This window comes from Grammomys surdaster, unplaced genomic scaffold (assembly GCF_004785775.1).
Source record: "Grammomys surdaster isolate TR1022 unplaced genomic scaffold, NIH_TR_1.0 239, whole genome shotgun sequence".
Lineage (NCBI taxonomy): Eukaryota > Metazoa > Chordata > Mammalia > Rodentia > Muridae > Grammomys > Grammomys surdaster.
In genome coordinates, this window is record NW_021604684.1 from 10,706,595 (window position 1) to 10,725,565 (window position 18,971).

An 18,971-nucleotide genomic window follows, 5' to 3' on the forward strand; every position below is an offset into this window, starting at 1 on the left:
TCTCTCTCTCTCTCTCTCTCTCTCTCTCTCTCTCTCTCTCTCTCTCTTCCTCCCTCCCTTTCTCTCTCCTTTCCCCTCCTCTCCTTCTCTGCTCCCTGCCTCCATGATAGCTGTTCTAACTGGGATGAGAAGGCATCCCAAAATAGAGATAGTTTGTCCTTTCCTGATGCGTACGAATATTTGCCACTTAAAAATATTTATTGGCCATCGTATTTTCCCTTCAAGAACTCTGTCCAGTCCCACAGGCTGTTTCTGACTTATGTGTTTTCTTGCTGTTTACTTTTTTTTCTTGAGTTCTTTATGTATTCTAGATATTAACCCTTTGCCAAATTCATGACTGGCAAGGGTTTTCTCCCATTCTGTAGGCTGTCTCTCTCCTCAGTTTCCACTGCAGAAGCCCCCACGAGGTCTCATTTGTCAATTGTTGCCCTCCCTTCCTTATCATCAACATGGTTTGAGAGAAATGGTATGCTTGGGATCTCTCAGACATTTAACTTACTACGTCATCTTTGGAAATAGTACTTTTTGCAGCCATTTCTGATGGTTGCCTTGATATCGTTAGTACTGGACAAAAAATAATATAGACTAGAAGAAGAAGACAGCATTGTCTAGACATATCCAAAAGTTGAAAAATTCTCACAGGGGCTGGAGAGACGGCTCAGCAGGTGATAGCACACATACTGATCTTCCAGATGACCAGAGTTCGATTCCCTGAACCAACACCTCTGGCATCTGAGGACACCTGCACTCATAGGCACATACCTATACCCATGCACAGTGCTTGACTGGTACATGCATAATAGCTTGTTAGGACAGAAATATTTAATTGTTTGAGCTTAACTACTTAGTACACGGAAATGCAAGATACTTCTTTGACCTGTGGTCCTTTGAAAAAAAAAAAAAGAAAGAAAAGAAAACCTACCAAGACACTAAGAACATTGTGAACCAAGCCTGAGAACAACTGATTTGTATCCTTACCTATCTGAATTCAGTTATTTTTTTTGGCAGGATTTTGCTAATGTAGCCCAGGCTGGCCTCAAACAAATTCCTGATCTTTTTTGCCTTATCTTCTCAAACACTGGTATTGTAGGGATGTTGAACAATTTTTTAAAGCTGGAAAGGATACCAAATGGACATTGGTTTAAGCAGAATCTAGAAATTATTGGCTTATATGTTTGGCATGTCTAGGGTTGCAGATGGCATCACACTTGGCAGGGTTCAGGTGCTCAGTATCAAGTGATATCAGGTGATAACCACCAAGGCTCTACCTGTGTTTAACTCTAAGACAGACGCTCTACCTGTGAACAAAGCTGGCTGGCCCTTTCCAGATATACAGCCTTTCAATGTAGCCACCCTGGCCCTTTCCCCAAGATCTTGGACATAAAAGTACTGGAGAAGAATTTGGTGGACCAGTCTGGATCACTTGCATATCCTCAAATGTGGCTATGGAGATTTTGCTATGCCAACACCTAAGTCCAATCTCCATCCCTGTGCTTAGGTGGATGTCCCAACGATCTCACAGGAGTAAGTACATAGGTAGACTTTCTTTGGAAAAGAAGGAGTTGTTTTTATCAGGAGAGCTGGGGAGCTGCCTCATTTGGTAGAATGTTTGCCACAAACAAAAGTTCAGTGTCCAGTATCTGTGTAAAAGCTGGGTGTCGTGGCTCATGCTTGTAATCCCAGAGCCAGGAGCCAGAGGCAGGCAGGTCCCTGGAGCGTGCTAGTTGGCCTGCCAAGCTGAGTCTGCAAGCCCTAGGTCCCAGTGAGAGGCCCTGACCCAGAAACCACACTGTGTACTGGTAGTTGGAGTTGGGTGGGGCTGGTCAGAATGACTACAGATGTGCAGTTGTCCATCTGTACCACAGTGCCGAGTGTGTCAGCTTTCTTGCTTGTGTTTCTCTATAACCTGTCAACAATTTTCAGTAACAGCAATGAAAGTGCTGCTTTTCCTGCCCCAGGGATCCAGAGCATAGCACACTATGTTCTGTTGAGATGTGAGAGGCCCATCACAGTATACAAATCCTGGTGTCACCTGGGTGTTTCCAAACACTTTGTCTTCCTTAGCCCTGTGGAACAAGAAGATGCCTTGAAAAGGGCCAGAATAGGGGCTTTCTTTTATACTTCTTGTCCAATAAAAAAAAAATATGGTCATGTATTTAAAAAAAACCACCCCAAGAGAGGGTGCACCTAATCCTGCAGAGACTTGATGAGTCAGGGTTAGGGGATATGTGTGTGTGGGGCTAACCCTCTAGGAGGAGAGGAGGAAGGGAGAGAGGGAGGGGAGAGGGAACTATGTGAGGGGGGACCAGGAAGGGGGCAGTGATCAGGATGTAGAATGAATAAGTAAATGAATTAATGGGAAAAAAAATCCCAAACCAAGATGGATTACACCAGAGGAATGACATTCAAGGTTGTCGTATGTCCTTCACATGTAGAACATACATGTTCATGTGCATTTGTACACATATGCTCCCTGCCCCACCCCCACCCAAATAATCGAACACCCAAACCAATTAATTATCGTTTTATAGATAAAGGAAGGAGACTAGTAATTTAAACAGTAAGAATGAGTGTTCCATCCATCTGGGCTTACTTCCTAGGCCAAATTAGTGACATCTACATGGCTTTGATTCTGTTGTAAAATGGGAATAATTGGAGATAAAGGCCATGAAACAAAAATTGAACAGTTCTTGGAATCCCTCCTCATTGGGTTGGTGGTTGATGTGAGGGTAGAATGAGTTAATAGACATACAGTGCCCTGCGTAAGGGACAGGAGAGGTGGCTCTGTGGTTAGGAGCACTTGCTGCTCTTGCAGGGGACACTGCACACAGGTCAGGTGGCCAATTATAACTCCAGCTGCAGGGGACCTGACAGTCCCTTTTGGTCTCTGCAGACATTCATATGAGCATAGGTGTGTGCACACCTGTGTACACACACACACATACGTAATACAAATAAATATTAAAAAAAGTGTTCTACACATGCTTGGTAATAGAATGGCCATTATCATTACCACTAAGGATCCCAGCAAGTCTGATTCCCAGGAGGGAGGTGGGAAGAGGGTACACAAAATTGACTTTCCTTTCCTGTCCATTCCAGGGCCAGCCAACATGGATGCTATCAGCCAATCCCCTGTGGATGTCCTGCTTCCCAAGCACATCCTGGACATTTGGGCCATAGTCCTCATCATCTTGGCTACCATTGTCATCATGACCTCCTTGTTCCTGTGCCCGGCCACTGCGGTCATCATCTATCGAATGCGGACTCATCCAGTTCTCAACGGGGCTGTCTGAGACTCTTGAAGGCGGGATGGCGCGTGACGAGGGCAGGGGTCTCGTCCCTAGACAGTGGGGAGACCCAGGAGCTGCAATTGTGCTTTAGCTTTGATTCTGCGGTGTAGATGTGACCAAGGGACCTAACCCTGTGAGTCCCAAGCTCCTTAGCTTTCAGCTATGGGTCATGACCCCTGTCTTCCTACCTCATAGGCTGTGAGAACCACGTGACAGTGTGGGGGCGGAGCTGTTTGTGAGCAGAGAAGCTACACAGACATTGTGAGATGAGAAACTTTGAAGAACCAAAGACCCCTGAAGCTGCTAATGTTAACGGAGGTGAGGGGACTGGGAAAGAGGAGCTCGGGCCAGTGCTCCTTAGCCGAACCAAGCAAAGTGGTGCACCCCATCTTCAGCAAAGCAGACTCTTTTTTTTTTTTTTTTTTTAAAGTGACACTCCTATTTTTCTCAGTTTGGGAGAAAGTAATTATGGGAGTGGATAATGAGAGATGAGCATAAGTTTCAGAAAGCTTATGCCAATCCCTGCTCCTGAAGGAGGGCTTTGCCGTTATGTACCAGTGCTGACAAAGTTGGCGAGATGGCCTGCTTTCTTCGCTGAGCCTCACATCTGTTAGCGCTGACTCTCAGCCATTAGAAATGCAGGGTGGCTGAGTTTTCTGCCCAGCATTTCAGCTCCTTTACGTGCCCCACAGTAGAGGATTTCCCTCTGAGCTTTGTTGCTTTTAGCTTCAAGCTTTGGTTATTAATATTTTGTGGCACTGGAGATGGAACTTTGGTCTCCAACATGCTGGGAGAGGATTCCACCACTGAGCTATTGCCCAATCCTTCATGCTGGGAGAGGATTCCATCACTGAGTGACAGCCCAGCCCTTCATGCTGGGAGAGGATTCCACCACTGAGCTACAGCCCAGTCCTTCATGCTGGGAGAGGATTCCACCACTGAGTTACAGCCCAGTCCTTCATGCTGGGAGAGGATTCCACCACTGAGTGACAGCCCAGCCCTTCTAGCCTCCGCAGCTGTTTGAAGTACTTATTATTTTAAGAGATTTCCCAGGACTTTTGAACTCGGCTTCAAACAACGATGGTTATTTTAGATGTTATGATTTATATTTATAGAGAGATATTTCTAAACTACTAAAGCTCGCCCTTTGATACCAGAGTCAGGGGCATTTTGGGATTTTTTTTTTTGTTATGTAAGAAGATAGCATAGATATTAGGATAATATGTCAAATGATGCTTACTCTGATCTTCGTTGATGTATATATCCAGTTTCCAATAAATGTCATACTGAGCATGTCTGAAGCTTTTCTTTGAAGAACACCTACTGAACTTAGATAAAAGGATTCATCTCAACTGTGTGTGTGTGTGCGCGCGCGTGCGTGCGCGCCTGTGTGTGTGTTTTCCAGTTCTGGTATCCTCCATTCAGGGCTTTGTTCATGCTAGGCAACAGCTGTACCACAGAGCTCTGGCCCTTCCCTCGGACTGCAGTTGGCAGTCTTCTTTGGTTCTTTAGAAGGGATTTTATGGTTGGAGTTAGGGTTTGGAAGATATGAAATACGACTTATGTGCTGCTGTAGTTGACAGGATCAGCCTACACAGCGATGTGCTAAGCCTAGAGCCCGGAGGATGCTCAGTGGAGTGTAAGTGGCAGAGAAGGAAGAGATGGACGTGAGGAGATTGAAAGGCTTATGCAGTATGAGGGGAGCGTACAGTCACACAGGCTAAGGACTGAGCAAGCTATTAGGAAGCCAAAGCAGAGAAAACAAAAAGCCTTCCTAGGGATAGCACTGTAGGAGAGAGGCAGACGTTAGAGGAGGGGTTTGGGGGAGACTTCCATAAAGAATGCATTTTGGCCCATTTGAGCTCGATATTGGGTACTATTATACCACTGTCACCAAAGCACCTGACCCAAGGAGGAGAGGTTTCTTTTGACTCAGAGTTTCAGTTCATCATCAGGGAAAGCACAGGAGAGTTGGTTCCAGACTTAATAGAGGGACCATGAGGGATAGCTGCTCTCATGGGTTCAATGAGGAAGAGGACAGGGCTGGAACCACCAACAAAGTACAGAGCTAACACACTAAGACACTGTGTACTCTTTCTGTTCATAAACTTGCCTCTCTTTTCCTGATTCAGCGCCGCAGATCTGTTCTCTGCTGGTGTACGCTTGCCTTCTGTGGAATGCTAGGTAAATGAAACCATGAAGTGTGTCAGTGTGCCTTTGAGGCTGGGTTCCTTAAGAGCATATGCTTTCCGATGTATTCTTATTCTGGGTGTACACATGGTTCTGTTCCTTTATGGGCCTGTTCCACATCCTGCTCATCTATAAATGGATGAGCATTTGAATGGTTTTTAAATTCTTCATTTAGTAACCATGACTGTTATATGTGCAAAAGTTTTTTTTCCTTTTTTTTTTTTTGTTTTTGTTTTTTTGTTTTTCGAGACAGAGTTTCTCTTTGTAGCCCTGGCTGTCCTGGAACTAACTCTGTAGACCAGGCTGGCCTCAAACTCAGAAATCCTCCTATCTCTGCCTCCCAAGTGCTGGGAAGTTTTATTTTTAAAATTTATTTATTCATTTTATGCATATGAGTACACCACCATTGCTTTCTTCAGACACACCAGAAGAAGGCACCAGACTCCATTACAGAAGGATGTGAGCCATCATGTGGTTGCTGGGAATTGAACTCAGGACCTCTGGAAGAGCAGTTGTTGCTCTTAATGGGTGAGCCTTTTCTCCAGCCTGTGCACAGGTTGTAAAATCGTGTGTGGTGTTGTATGTGTGTGTCGCATGCATGTGAGTATGCTTGCTCTTGTTTGAACATTCAAAGGGCAGAAAAGGACTTGGTGTAGTTGTTCCCTGTCATTCTCCACCTTATTGGCCAAGACAGCATCTCTCACTGATCTGCTTTCCATTTCAGACAGGCTGGCTGGCCATTCACCTGTTACTTTCTCCAACCCCCAACACGGGGTTATAGGCACACACTTGAGATTTGAATTCAGGTCCTCATGCTTGCACAGGGTCCTCTTACCCACAGAGCCATCTCTCCAGCTCTTTGTATAGAGTTTTATATAAATGCAACATTTTGTTTTTATTTAACTTTTTTACATATTTATTTGTGTATGTATGCATGTGTGGATGTATGTGTATGGACGTTATGCACATAGGCAGAGGTGAGAGGGCAACCAGCTGGAATCACTTGTCTCCTTACCATGTGGCTCCCAGAGATACAACTCAGATTGTCAACTTTGCCAGGAAGTGCCTTTGCCGTCTGAGCCACCTCACTAGCCCCAAGGAATTCTGCTTAATATGGAACTTATACACATGCCTGAGATTACCAGCTAATTCCTGAGGGGAGCATTCCCATTGCATGAGGCAAGGTTACACTTGCTAAGTGTCTTATATCGCATTTGGAATCCTCTCCCATTCCAGTAGGTGTGAACTTTTAATTTGAATTCCCCTAATGTTGACTGTCTTGTCAAGTGTCCATCCAACACTGGCGTTTCTTGTTGGTAATATGTCTATTGAAGTTTTAGTCCCCTTTATAAAATCAAGTTGCTTGCTTTCTTACCATTGACTTTTAAGAGATCTTTCTATGTCGTTCATAAGATCTGATTCTTAATTTGCGAATATTTTCTCCAAGTCAGGAGCATATCTTTTTCATTTTATCAACTTTTCTTTTTAAAGCAAATTTTGTAAGGTCTATTAATTCTCTCGTTCTCTGTGAGATGTTCTGATTTCCCTTGTTATTTCTTCCTGTGAATGGCAGTTTTGAAGGGTGTTCTGGAAGTTTTGGTTATGATGCACCACCTGTGGAGAACATTAATTTCTTTTTGACCTTGTGAGTTAGCTGTGGCTCCTTTCTGCCTGATGCCAGCAACACTACAATTTCCCAAGCCGCGGTTGTGCTAGTTGAAGTCGGGGATTGAAACTTGCGCCATCTAGTGGACAGCATATACCAGTGCGGGTAGCGGCCTTCGCACGTTTCAAATGCGTACTTCCTGTTTATGGAATCTTAACTTGTGGCTGAGCCCCGCTGTCCCTAGACAACTTTCTGGAAATGCTTCCTTCAGCTCCCTTTTCATAGATGACTCCCAAACACTTTCTTTTGCCCAGTTTCCCCTTTCCTAAGGATTAAGCATCTCAACTTAGTTACCAGGCTCTGGAGACACAGAGGGTCACCGAGAGGGAAAACCCGGGATACTGGATACTTCCACTCAGAATCACAGTTCTCCAGTCATCAATAAACGCTGCTTGCTCCCATGGCTTCCGTAACATGGGTTGGGGCGGAGAAAGAATAAAAGCTACTTGCTCTGTCCAACCCAGAGGCACTTCATGTCCTGGTTTTTGGAGCAAAATAAAGGGTCTCTGTTAGAACATTGCCCGCAAACCCGCATTTGGGCCATCTTTGACTGAATTCAGAGTGATAACAGACTGGAGAAAAGAAAAAGAAGCATGCATAATACTCAGACTGATAACAGACTGGAGGAAAAACAAAGGACACTTATTAAACAGTGGTGCTCCGCTGTCTCCCTTCTCTGAGTTACTGTTATTCTCCTTTTTAAACTTTAGAAATTTATTCTTTGGTAATCTAACACAGGAATATGATGTATTTAAATAATATCTACCCTCTCCAACTCCTGCTTCCTCCTATCCCTTCCAAATTTATGTCTTCTTCTCTTTCGCTGTTAATATTTATTTTTAGCAATATTAAAAGTGTGTGTGTGTGTGTGTGTGTGTGTGTGTGTGTGTGTGATGACTGTACCCCTGTGTGTTTGTGTGGGCATTTGGATGCAGGTGCTTGGGAAGGGCAGAGACTTTGGAACCCCTGGAACTTTAGGTAAGTTGGGAGCTGCCTAGTTTAGGTGCCGGAACTTGAACTCAGGGCCTCTGGAAGAGAAGTGTGTGCTCTTAACTGTTAAGCCATCTCTCCAGACCTTTAAAAGAAGATTTATTTTTATTATTTTACAGCTGTCTCTGTTTCTGTGTGGGTTTGGGCATGTGAGTACAGGTCTTTTCTTTTTCTTTTCCTTCCACCCTTCTTACGTCCCTTCCTTCCTTTCTATTATAATTTAATTACATTTTCCTTCCCTCCCTCTCTTCCTTCTTTCTTTCTTTCTTTCCTTCCCTTTTCCCTTCCTTCTCTTCTTTCTTTCCTCCCTCCCTCTCTCCCTTCCTCCTTCCTTCCTTCTTCCTTCTTTCTTTCCTACTTCCTTCCTTCTTTTCTATTATAATTTAATTACTATTGCATGGACACACACACACACACACACACACACACATTCCTAAACAACACCTGTTCAGTCTGTTTAATGTTCCTTGCATGTATGTTTTCAGGGCTGACCGTCCGGCCCTGGACAAACAGGAGTTCTCAGCTTTCCTCATTTTGCCTATAATTCTTTGAGTTGAGTCCTCACAGGCTTTTCCCTGTCCAGTTTGGTGTGTTCACTGGTCATCTTTTATCAGTTTATGTCTGGGCAGTCATGTTGGGGAGACAAATAGCCCACTAGGGCATACTAGTGCTGCCCATACGTCCATGGCTGAAGATACTGTTCATTGGAACATGGACAGCCACCATGGCTCATCCCACTGAAGAAAACTGACTCTCCCTCCCTCAGCATCCAATGACTGCTTGTGGCTTCTCATCTATGGGTGTGGGGACCTGAGCCCTTTCCCTATCTCTCTGCTGGAGTGTTGACTGGCTTGATTTTTGTGGGTTTTTTGCCAGCAACCACAGCTGATGTGAGCTCATGAGTGCAGCAGCCCTGCCATGTCCAGAAGATTCTACTTCACAGCTTCCTTGAGGTCTGGCTCTTACAGTTCTGTCTCTGCTTTGGAGTGCTCCCTGAGCCTGTGTGTGGAGGGGGTATGGTGTAGATGTCCTGTTTAGGGCTGGGGCACTCTACTGCTTCAGGCTTTCAGAGGCCTCAGTCAGCTGCTGTGTGCATCCTTCAGGGCTTTTGCTCTTGCTCAGTGGGTGAGATAGTGTGAGAGTTCATAACTCATGTTACTTGTTAGAAGACCACTGATGCTTTAATGTTTAAAGTTTTATGGGACATTTAAAACATTCAGGTTTATAGAATCTAGTATGTCTTGGATGATAATGGTGCATCAGCAGGCGTGAGTGTGTAAGTGACCCTCAGTTTGTGGATATCTTTGTTACTGGGATGTATTTCTTGGATAAAAGACAGCTATTCTACATCTTTTTACTGGTGAATTCAGGCCATTTTTCACTTAAGATAATCACTGAGAGAGATTCGTTGAATTCTTTAACTTTGGTCATTTTTTTCTGGTTAGATGATTCACCCAACCCTGCCGTACTGTTTGCTGGTGCACTGTGCTGCACACAGAGTCCTCCACATGTCCCCTATTCATCTGCTCCTCTCCAACAGGATCACGTCTCCTCCTCCCAAACAGTTATGCCGACTGGGGATCAACTATGGCCTTCCTTTTTACCCAAAGGCTACCAGCCTGAGGGGAGAAAGGGGGTAGAGGCAGAGAAGCAGAGTTCAGACAGCCATGAATATGGTCAAAATGACCTTTGGAGACTGCTGCAGTGGGACAAGTCTATTTTACCGTTTCTGGGATGGGGTACATAAGGCTTTTTTTTCTTTCTTGTTTTTTTTCTTGCTTCTTTTCTTTCTTTTTTTCCTCCCTCCCTCCCTCCCTCCCTCCCTCCCTCCCTCCCTCCCTCCCTCCCTTTCTTCCTTCCTTCTTTCTTTTCTTAGGGTACTGGTGGAAAGGGCTGATTGGTCATGGTATCAAGCAAGCAGGAAGGGCTGATTGGCTACAGTACAGTCCCTAATTATCATGTGGGCGGGAAGCCAGAGTGGGACGTGTGCTGAGTTATGCAGCCTTGCAGAGAGGTCTGATTAAGGTCATTTTTCAGACAAGGCCAGTCAAGGCCAGCCACTTATGTTCAGGGATATTCTCCAGGCAGAGGCAGAGACAGGGGAGCCCCACTAAGAAAGGGAGTCCTCCATTTTGCTTCCAGCTCAGACAGCCATCTTGTCATGGGAGAGCACTATCTTAATAGCAAGGTTCTCCAACAATCAATTATTTAAATATATGAGCCTTTGGGGGTATTGACCTTCAAACTACCACAGCCACAATGTTTATCACATAAACAGCAAACTAGGACACTTACCCACCCTACCTTTCAAAGTCCATCTTTTTTTTTTTTTAAAGATTTTTCTATTTGTTTTATGCATATGAGTACACCACCATTGCTCTCTTCAGACACACCAGAAGAGGGCATCAGACCCCATGGTTGTGAGCCACCATGTGGTTGCACAGAATTGAACTCAGGTGCTCTTAACTACAGAGCCATATCTCCAGCCCTCAGTATCAGGTTTCATTTTTTTTAAACTAGTTTTTTTAAAATGTATTTATTTATCAAAGTCCATCATTACCCACACTATCGTTGCAAAGGTCCCTTAACATTTAATCCTATTTTAATCTGTCCCTCTTCCTCCTCCTAATCTTTTGAACTACAGTCCCAATAGACTCCATACTCTTCTGAGTTTATTGTCCAACAGCCATTGAAGTTTAACTGACCTGTTATGAATCTGTCATGATTGGTTGGACGACAAGTATATAGTTGTAGTTTCAGACAGCGGTGGCTGTTCTCCCAGTTAATATCCTACTCAGGGAATAATGTAGAACTTGTTCAAGGCACCCAGACCTCTTGGTCTGAGGAATTAGTTTTCTAAAGTACACAGTGAACAATACCACATCTATGTCCCACCTGGGCCATGCAGATCCTTCAACAGAAAGAACATAGATGATAAAAATGAAGCCAAGAAAGGAAGTGACTCCATACATATAACTCCCATGTAGTGAGAAGAGAAACAAAAATCCCCACACCTTCAAAATAGTACTACTGCTACAACAGTGCCATTTAGTGAGAATGAGTTGGATGAAGTTCTAGGTTGAGAATTCAAAAAAAAACCAAAACAACCCCAAAACAAACAACAACAACAACCAAACCAAACCAAAAAAAAATTACAAATGTGTTCAAAGATAAAAAATACTAATGGTGTCAGTTTTCCACTCAAAAGACTAGCATTTGGATCAAAAATCAGGTTGTTGCCTCTAAGAATCACCTTACTACAAAAGAGAGAGATGGTCTTAGGGTCTAGGATGGGAAAAGATGCCTAAAGCAATGGATTTAGAACCAAGCAGGTATTACTGTTCTAATATCTGAGAAAATAGAATTCACATGAAAGCTGGTGAGAAAAGATAAAGATGGCTACTTCATACTGATTAATGGAATAATCAATCAAGAAGACATCAGTATTCTACACATAAGTGTCATGAAGCCAGACGTATGGTCACGTACTGGCTAGGTTTTGTCAGTCTGATACAAAACCTTGGCATACCTAGAAAGAGGGAATTTCAATTGAGGAATTTACCTCCATCAGCTTGGCCTGCAGGAGTGTCTGTAGAACATTTTCTTAATTGGTTAATAGAAAAATCTAAAAGAAATGGATGAATTCCTGGATGCATATGACTTGCCAAAATTAAACCAAGAAGAGAGAAACAATGTAATCAGATTGGTGACAAACAACAAGATGGACCAGTAATTGAAATTGCCAACTAAGAACATTCCAGGCCCAGATGGAATCACTGGTAAATTCTACTACACTTTCAAAGAAGGCTAACACCAACGTCTATAAGATGGGAAAGGAAGGGATACTACTCAGTTCTCTCTCTGCAGCTAGTATTACCCTGATACCAATAGCAGATAAAGACACAACCAAAAAGGCAATTATAGACCAGGTTCCCCGATGCACTTAGATTAAAAAATTTCAACAACATGCTGAAACAAAAAAACATCAAAACCATCATTCACCAAGGTTAAGTTGGTTTTATTCCAGTAATCAAGCACCAGAAATCTTTCTATCTTCAGTGTCTTTCTCAGGGCCTCTCTTTGGTGTGCAAGGATAGTTTAGCATATGTAAATCAATACATGTTGTAAAATTTATAGATGAATTTGTCTTAGGGTTCTCATTGCTGTGACGAGATGCTAAGACCTTAGCAACTCTGATAAAGGAAAACATTTAACTGGGGCTGGCTCACAGGTCAGAGGTTTACTCAGCTCATTGTCATCATGGCAGGAAGCACGGTGGAATTCAGGCAGACTTGGTGTTGGAGAAGGAGCTCAGAGTTCTACACCTAGATTGGCAGGCAGCAGGATAAAAAGAGAGAAATTAGGCCTGGCTTGAGCATTTGAACACCCCATCCCCCACTCTGGTGTCACACTTTCTCCAATACAGTTACATCTACTCCATAAAAGCCATACCCTTAATAGTTCCACTCCCTGTTGATCAAGCTTTCAAATCTATGAGCCTCTGATGGTCATTTTATGCAAACCATCAAAGAATTAAAGAACAGAAATCACATGATCATCTTCATAGAGGTAAAGAAGGCTTTTGGCAAAATCTAACATTGCTTTGAGTTAAAAATCCTGAAAAAAATAAGAATAGAAGGAATATATCTCAACATAATAAAGGCTATATAGGGCAAACCTACAGCTAACATTAAATAGAGAAAAGCTCAGTGCATTTCCACTAGAGTAAGGAACAAGGTGTTCACTTTCTCCCCACTTTACTGGAAGTCGTAACAAGAGCAATGGGAAAAGAGGGAAATAAAAGGGATACAGACAAGAAAGGAAGCAGCCAAACCATCTCTGTTTGCATATGCCATGAGTCTACACATAAGATACCATAAAGATGCCATCAGAAAACTCTTACAGCTGACAGACACTTTTAGCAAAGGGGCAGGGTACATATGAGCTTAACAAACAAAAAATGATCAGTCTTTCTATAAACCAAACAGCAAATAAACTAAAAGAGATACTGGGGAAGCAACCCCATTCACAATAGCTGTAAAAATAAAGGAAATGAAGAAAAAAAATAGATACTGTGGAATAAACCTAACAAGACATGAAAGTTCTTATAATGAAACCTGAAAACACCGAAGAAGACAGTGGGAGATGGGAAGATTTCCCATGCTTCTAGATTAGACGACTCGATCTTGTGAAACTGGCCCTCTGACTGGAAGCAACCTACAGGGTTGGTGTAATCCCACTGAAAATTCTAATGTCTTTCTTCACAGAAATAGGAAAATCTCATAAAATTCCTATGGAAGTACAAGAGACCCCTGATGGCCATAGCATTCCTGAGTAATATCTGGATTATCACCACACTTCTATTAAGTTATTAGTACAGAGCCATAGTAATGAACACAGCATGGCACTGACTCAGATCTATTCTACAGAGTAGGGTACCCAGCTACAAGGCCACAAGATACAACCGTATGATTTTCAACAAAGATGCAGAAGAAAAATCAGCTGGAGAAAAGAGCATCGTCAACCAACAGTGGATAACTATGTGTAAGAGAATAACATTAGATCCTCATCTCTCATCCTGCTCAAAACTACTCCAAGTGAACTAAGGACCTCAACATAAGACCAGACACTGAAACTTTCACAGGAAAAAGGAGACCATCACGTCAAGGCGGAGGCATACGCAAGGGTTTTCTGAACCAGTCTCTGATTGCTCAGCAAATAAGGCCAATAATCAACAAATAGGAGCTCATGAAATTAGAAAGCTTTTGTATAGAAAAGAAAATTTTCAGTCAAAGAAGAAATAGCCTGTAGAATTGGAGTAGAATTTATACTTTTGCCAAGTATAAATCTGACAGAGGACTAGCTAGAATCTACAAAAAATTCAGAAATACAAACACTAAGTGTCTTAGTCAGGGTTTTACTGCTATGAACAAACACCATGATCAAGGCAACTCTTATAAGGACAACATTTAATTGGGGCCAGCTTACAGGTTTAGAGGTTCAGTCCATTATCATCAAGGCGCGAACATGTCAGGCATAGTGTAGGAAGAGCTTAGAGTTTTACATCTTGTTCTGAAAGCAAACAGAAGACTGCTTCCAGGCAGCTAGGAGGAGAGTCTAAAAGTCAATCCCCACAGTGATACACTACTCCAACAAGGCCACACCTACTCCAAGAAGTCCACACCTCCAAATAGTGCCACTTCCTAGGCCAAGTATACGGAAATCAAGTATAAGGACACTAGGAATACAAAGACCTGATAAAAGCTGGCCATGGAACTGAACAGAGAATTCTCCAGAAGAGAAATACAAATGGTTAATAAACATTTGAGAAAGTGTGTGGCATCATTGATTATCAGAGATATGCAAACAAAAACTACTATAAGGCTGCAGACTGGCTTTCTGCCTCCCAGTGTGGGAGCTGACTCTTATCCTTCTTGTCTTGACCTCCCATCACAACCAACCAACCAACCAACCAACCAACCAACCAACCAACCAACCAATCAACCAACCAACCGAGTGTAATAGAAACTTTGGTAAAGTAATTATGGTAAATGCTTAAATAGTGAATGAATGTGATAAGGGAAATAGGCAAGGAAAGTAAAAAATGGGAGAAACAAGGTCAAATATACGAAGGGACAGAGGAGAGAGCAGAGATGTTATACAGGGGAAGGAAGAAGAGCAAGAGCCTAGGAAAAAAACTAAAAATTTCCTAACCGTGGGAAAATTTACAACCAAATCATATAAATATAAGGAAAGCAAAATAAAAACACACTGCTTAAAAAAAAGAACAATTGTTTATTTTATTCTATATGCATGAGTGTTTTGCCTGCATGTGTGTTTGTATGTGTACCATTTTCATGCAGTGCTTGCAGAGGCCACAAGAGAGCATCGGATTCTCCTGGAACTGGGGTTAGAGATGGTTGTGAATGGACATGTGGGTTCTGGGAACCAGCCCCAGGCCTCTGGAAGAGCAGCTTATAACATGTTTATTTAAGATTTAAGCAGGAATGAAAATTGGGAATAAGCGGAGAAAAAGGGGGGAAGTATCCTGAACTAAATATATGTGAAAAAACTATTGAAACCTATTACTTGTAAAAATTTTGTGGAAACCTGCTACTTGCATGACAATTAAAGACATAATTAAAAGGCAAACGTTTGGACATAGACGCTGTGCATCTGTGGACAATGAAATCATGAGACTCCTACATAGGCTGTTGCCATTGCTTGGGGTTGTTCACTAGAAGTAGGTTGTAAGACTCCCGTATGTGAATCATTTCACTAGCCTCTGTTGGCATAATGTTATTGTGCACTGTGTACAGATTACCCTTGTGTGAGTCAATGCTGACTTCCCTGCCCCCATATCTAGTTGCAATCTGGACACAACATTGTAATGCTTGTTCTAAGAATCTCCTGTCTCAGTGTTATATAAACCTTGCTCCCATTTATTTTCTGATTTGCCAATAAAAGATGATCAGCTAATGGCTGAGAGGGGAGTGTCCTCAGGCTCATTCCATCTGACCCCCATGTCCCACAGGCCCATGAGTTAGGTGGTGAGAGTCTCTATTATAGTTTGTTTAGAAGTCCCAACTTGAGCGATTCAGTGGTCGAGTGTTCCTCGATTATGGTGGTGTCTGTCTTGGACTTTTATTAAGGTTTCCAGCTGCCTGATAAATCATGCAATTTCTCTTCCTCTGCATTACATGGTTGGGTCTCAGGGCTCTTTTCTATCATTTTGACCCTGTCTTCTTCCTCCTTGTTCTCCAGTTCTTCTAGTGGGTTTCCAAGTTTTAGGATTCTAGGAAGAGCTCTTTAGCACATATCTGATTTGTGCTATCTGTTCCCTGCATTCTGCCAGCAGTGTGAACTAGGAAGATAATATCTCTATTCCATTATGTATCTGCTTGAACTGTGAGGTCAGAGGCTGGTGAAGGTCAGAATCTACATGTCCAAGGCTAATGTGGAGACTTTCTCTGTTGGCCTCTATCTTAGTCATAGAGGCAAGTTCTCATAACTGAACCCAGAGCTTGGCAGTAAAGCTGCTACAGTTAGCTTAGCCAGCTTGCACTGAGGAACCCTGGTCTCTGCTTCAGACTGCTGGAGTTGTTACTCATGACCCTTCAACATACACATGGGTTATAGGGATCTGAACTCCAGTGCTCATGCCTGCACAGTAAGCACTTTATCCACTGAGCTATGTCTCCAGTCCCCTCTTTTTGAGGATGAGATAATGTTTCAACTGAGTTAAACAACAGCTAGGCATTCTCTCTCTGTGTGTGTGTGTATGTGAGTCTTGTATGTATGTATGTATGTGTGTTCATGTGTGTATGTTGTATGTATATGTGTTCGTGTATGTATGTGTTCATGTGTGTGTGTGCTTATATTCCTACTTGCACGTGTAGAGCCTGAGGTTTGACATAGGCTGTCTTTCTTGATCATCCACCAACTTGTTTTTTGAGAGAGTTTCTCAATGACTTTTGAGTTCATCCGTTGTCCAGAGTAGGTGGCCTGTTGATTTCTTGGGATCCTCCCTTCTCTACCTCCCTATGCCATTCCACTCAGCTTTCTTCATGGGTGCTGTGGGTCTGAACTGAAGTCTTCATGCTAGTGAGCAGCAGACAGTTGGCCACTCAGCCCTTTCCCAGCCCCTCAACTCGTCACATCTTAATTATAGCCATTAATCACTTGCACCATCAGGGAGCCCACAAAAACAAAACCAAACAAAATATGACAGAGTTTAATAGAATTCTTTTTATTTCCTTCCTTTTCTCTTGGTGCTTCTGAATTGTATTCTTTCCTAAAAGGAATCATGATACTTTCTCATTTTAAAAATTTTATTTACTTATGTTTTACATTTTGTTCCATTACGGGATTACATGTGTCTGTCTCTGTGTGTGTGTATTAGAGTGTACACTTTCCATAGTTTGTGTTTAGAAGACAGAGGACAATTTGTGGGGGTTTATTTTCAGCTTCTTCCATGTGAGCTCAGGGGATTGAATGCAGGTCCTCAGGGTTAGCAGGTGACACCCTTAACCATGGAGCCATCCTCTCCCCAGTCCCACAATACCTTTTCTTATTAAACTTTTAGTATATTTTAAGTCCTTTATATGATAACCAATATGACAATATTACCTACAATCACAAATTTAACCTAGAGAATGGTGTTATTGCCAAAAATACAGCTAGCAGGATTGTAGAGTTGGTTTCCAGCTGCACACTGTGACCGAATCCCTAGATCACAATATCCAGGAACTCAGACCCAACCTAAAATGAAATATTTTCTTCAATAATTAACTTGTCCCAAGCCTACTTTTCTCTCTAGTACAATTATATACTTGTAAGCCATGAAAGCTCACTGTGTTCCTTTTCTTACCTATGCAGCCTTTGTTTACTATTCTACAGGGGAAGGGCATATTCTATTCTTGTTTCTTACTTTTTCATATATTTCAGGCAAAACAACTTAAATCATCTCCCTATACTCTCTATCAAGTACTCTAACTTCCTTAAAGTATTTAAATCAAACCAGGAATTCTGTAAAAATGTCAGTTAATCTAAATAATATCTCATAAATGTTCATCTTCATGCTGATCTGCAGGAAAATTGCCCAATAGAGTGGACTATCACCCAGGAAGGAATCACACCAGGCTATAGGCAGTCCCATGCCCAATCACACCATGCTAGAGATATAGGATAAATATAACAATGACAAACATGAGAAGGTACATCAGTAGCAAGCAGCAATCCTGAAATCAAGCCCCTGGGACTGTGCCTTTCCAGTTTACACCGATACTAGCTGAACAGAACAGTGGGCTGTCTCCAGGAAGCTCACTTGTCCACAGCAGTTCTTCCTTCATGGCATCTGCCACTTGGCTCCTCTGGAATGTGCTCTGTAGACTGACTCATCTTAAACTCAGAGATGTCCATGCCCCTGTCACCTGAATGCCTGGAGTAAAAGATGGACTTAAGCTTTCTTTAATTCCTTTTTATATAATGGAAGCTTATCTGGGTGAGATCTTGCCCTGAGGTTACACTTCCTTAAATACATTTAATATTTTAATCTGTTTATCTCCTTGAACACAGGATTTAGCTCCTTTCTACTTCCTGGTGCCCCTTTAGTCCTTGAACCATACATTTTTTTTTCCTTTCTAAGTTTGCACTGTTTCATCAAAATGATCTTTAAAAAGAATGAACCACAGGACAGTGTCTGTGTTAGGCTGTTTTGAGATTTCCTTTGTCAATGCAATGAATCTAAATCTTTTGACTTTAGCCTTAGGCTGAGTCTTTGGACAAGGGCAAAAAGAAGCCACATTCTTCACCAAAATAACACAAGGATGATGTCTAGGCAACATACTAAAATGCTTCTCCTCTGAAAGCTCTTAATGTAGGACTCAAATATTAAATCACCCCCAGCAACAATGTCTTCCATTCTTTTACTAGTATGGCCCATTAAATATCACTTAGAGCCTTCTACTGCTTTGTTTTGTTTTGTTTTGTTTTCAAGACAGGGTTTCTCTGTGTAGCCCTGGCTGTCCTGGAACTCACTCTGTAGATCAGGCTGGCCTCAAACTCAGAAATCCGCCTGCCTCTGCCTCCCAAGTGCTGGGATTAAAGGTGTGTGCCACCACAGCCCGGCTTCTAATGCTTTCTTAACACAAAGTCCCAAAGTCCAAATTCCTACAAATGAAAACATTGTCTGGCCTCTCACAGCAATACCCAAGTCCCTGGTAACAGTTGCTGTCTTTGGGTTTCTATTGCTGTGAAGAGACACCATGACCAAGGCAACCCTTATAAAGGAAAATATTTAATTGGGGCTGGCTCACGGTTCAGATGTTTATTCC

General features: G+C 42.5%; 1 protein-coding gene across 1 annotated transcript in view; it reads left to right on the forward strand.

Moving 5' to 3' along the window:
• The window catches only part of Smim3 (small integral membrane protein 3), a 25,918-nt gene extending 21,335 nt beyond the window's left edge, over positions 1-4,583 (forward strand). The window contains exon 2 of the mRNA XM_028774277.1: positions 3,100-4,583. Coding sequence (XP_028630110.1) covers positions 3,111-3,293 — 183 coding nt within the window. The 5' untranslated portion in view covers positions 3,100-3,110 and the 3' untranslated portion in view covers positions 3,294-4,583. The remainder of the gene's footprint in view (positions 1-3,099) is intronic.
• The last annotated feature ends 14,388 nt before the right edge of the window (positions 4,584-18,971 follow it).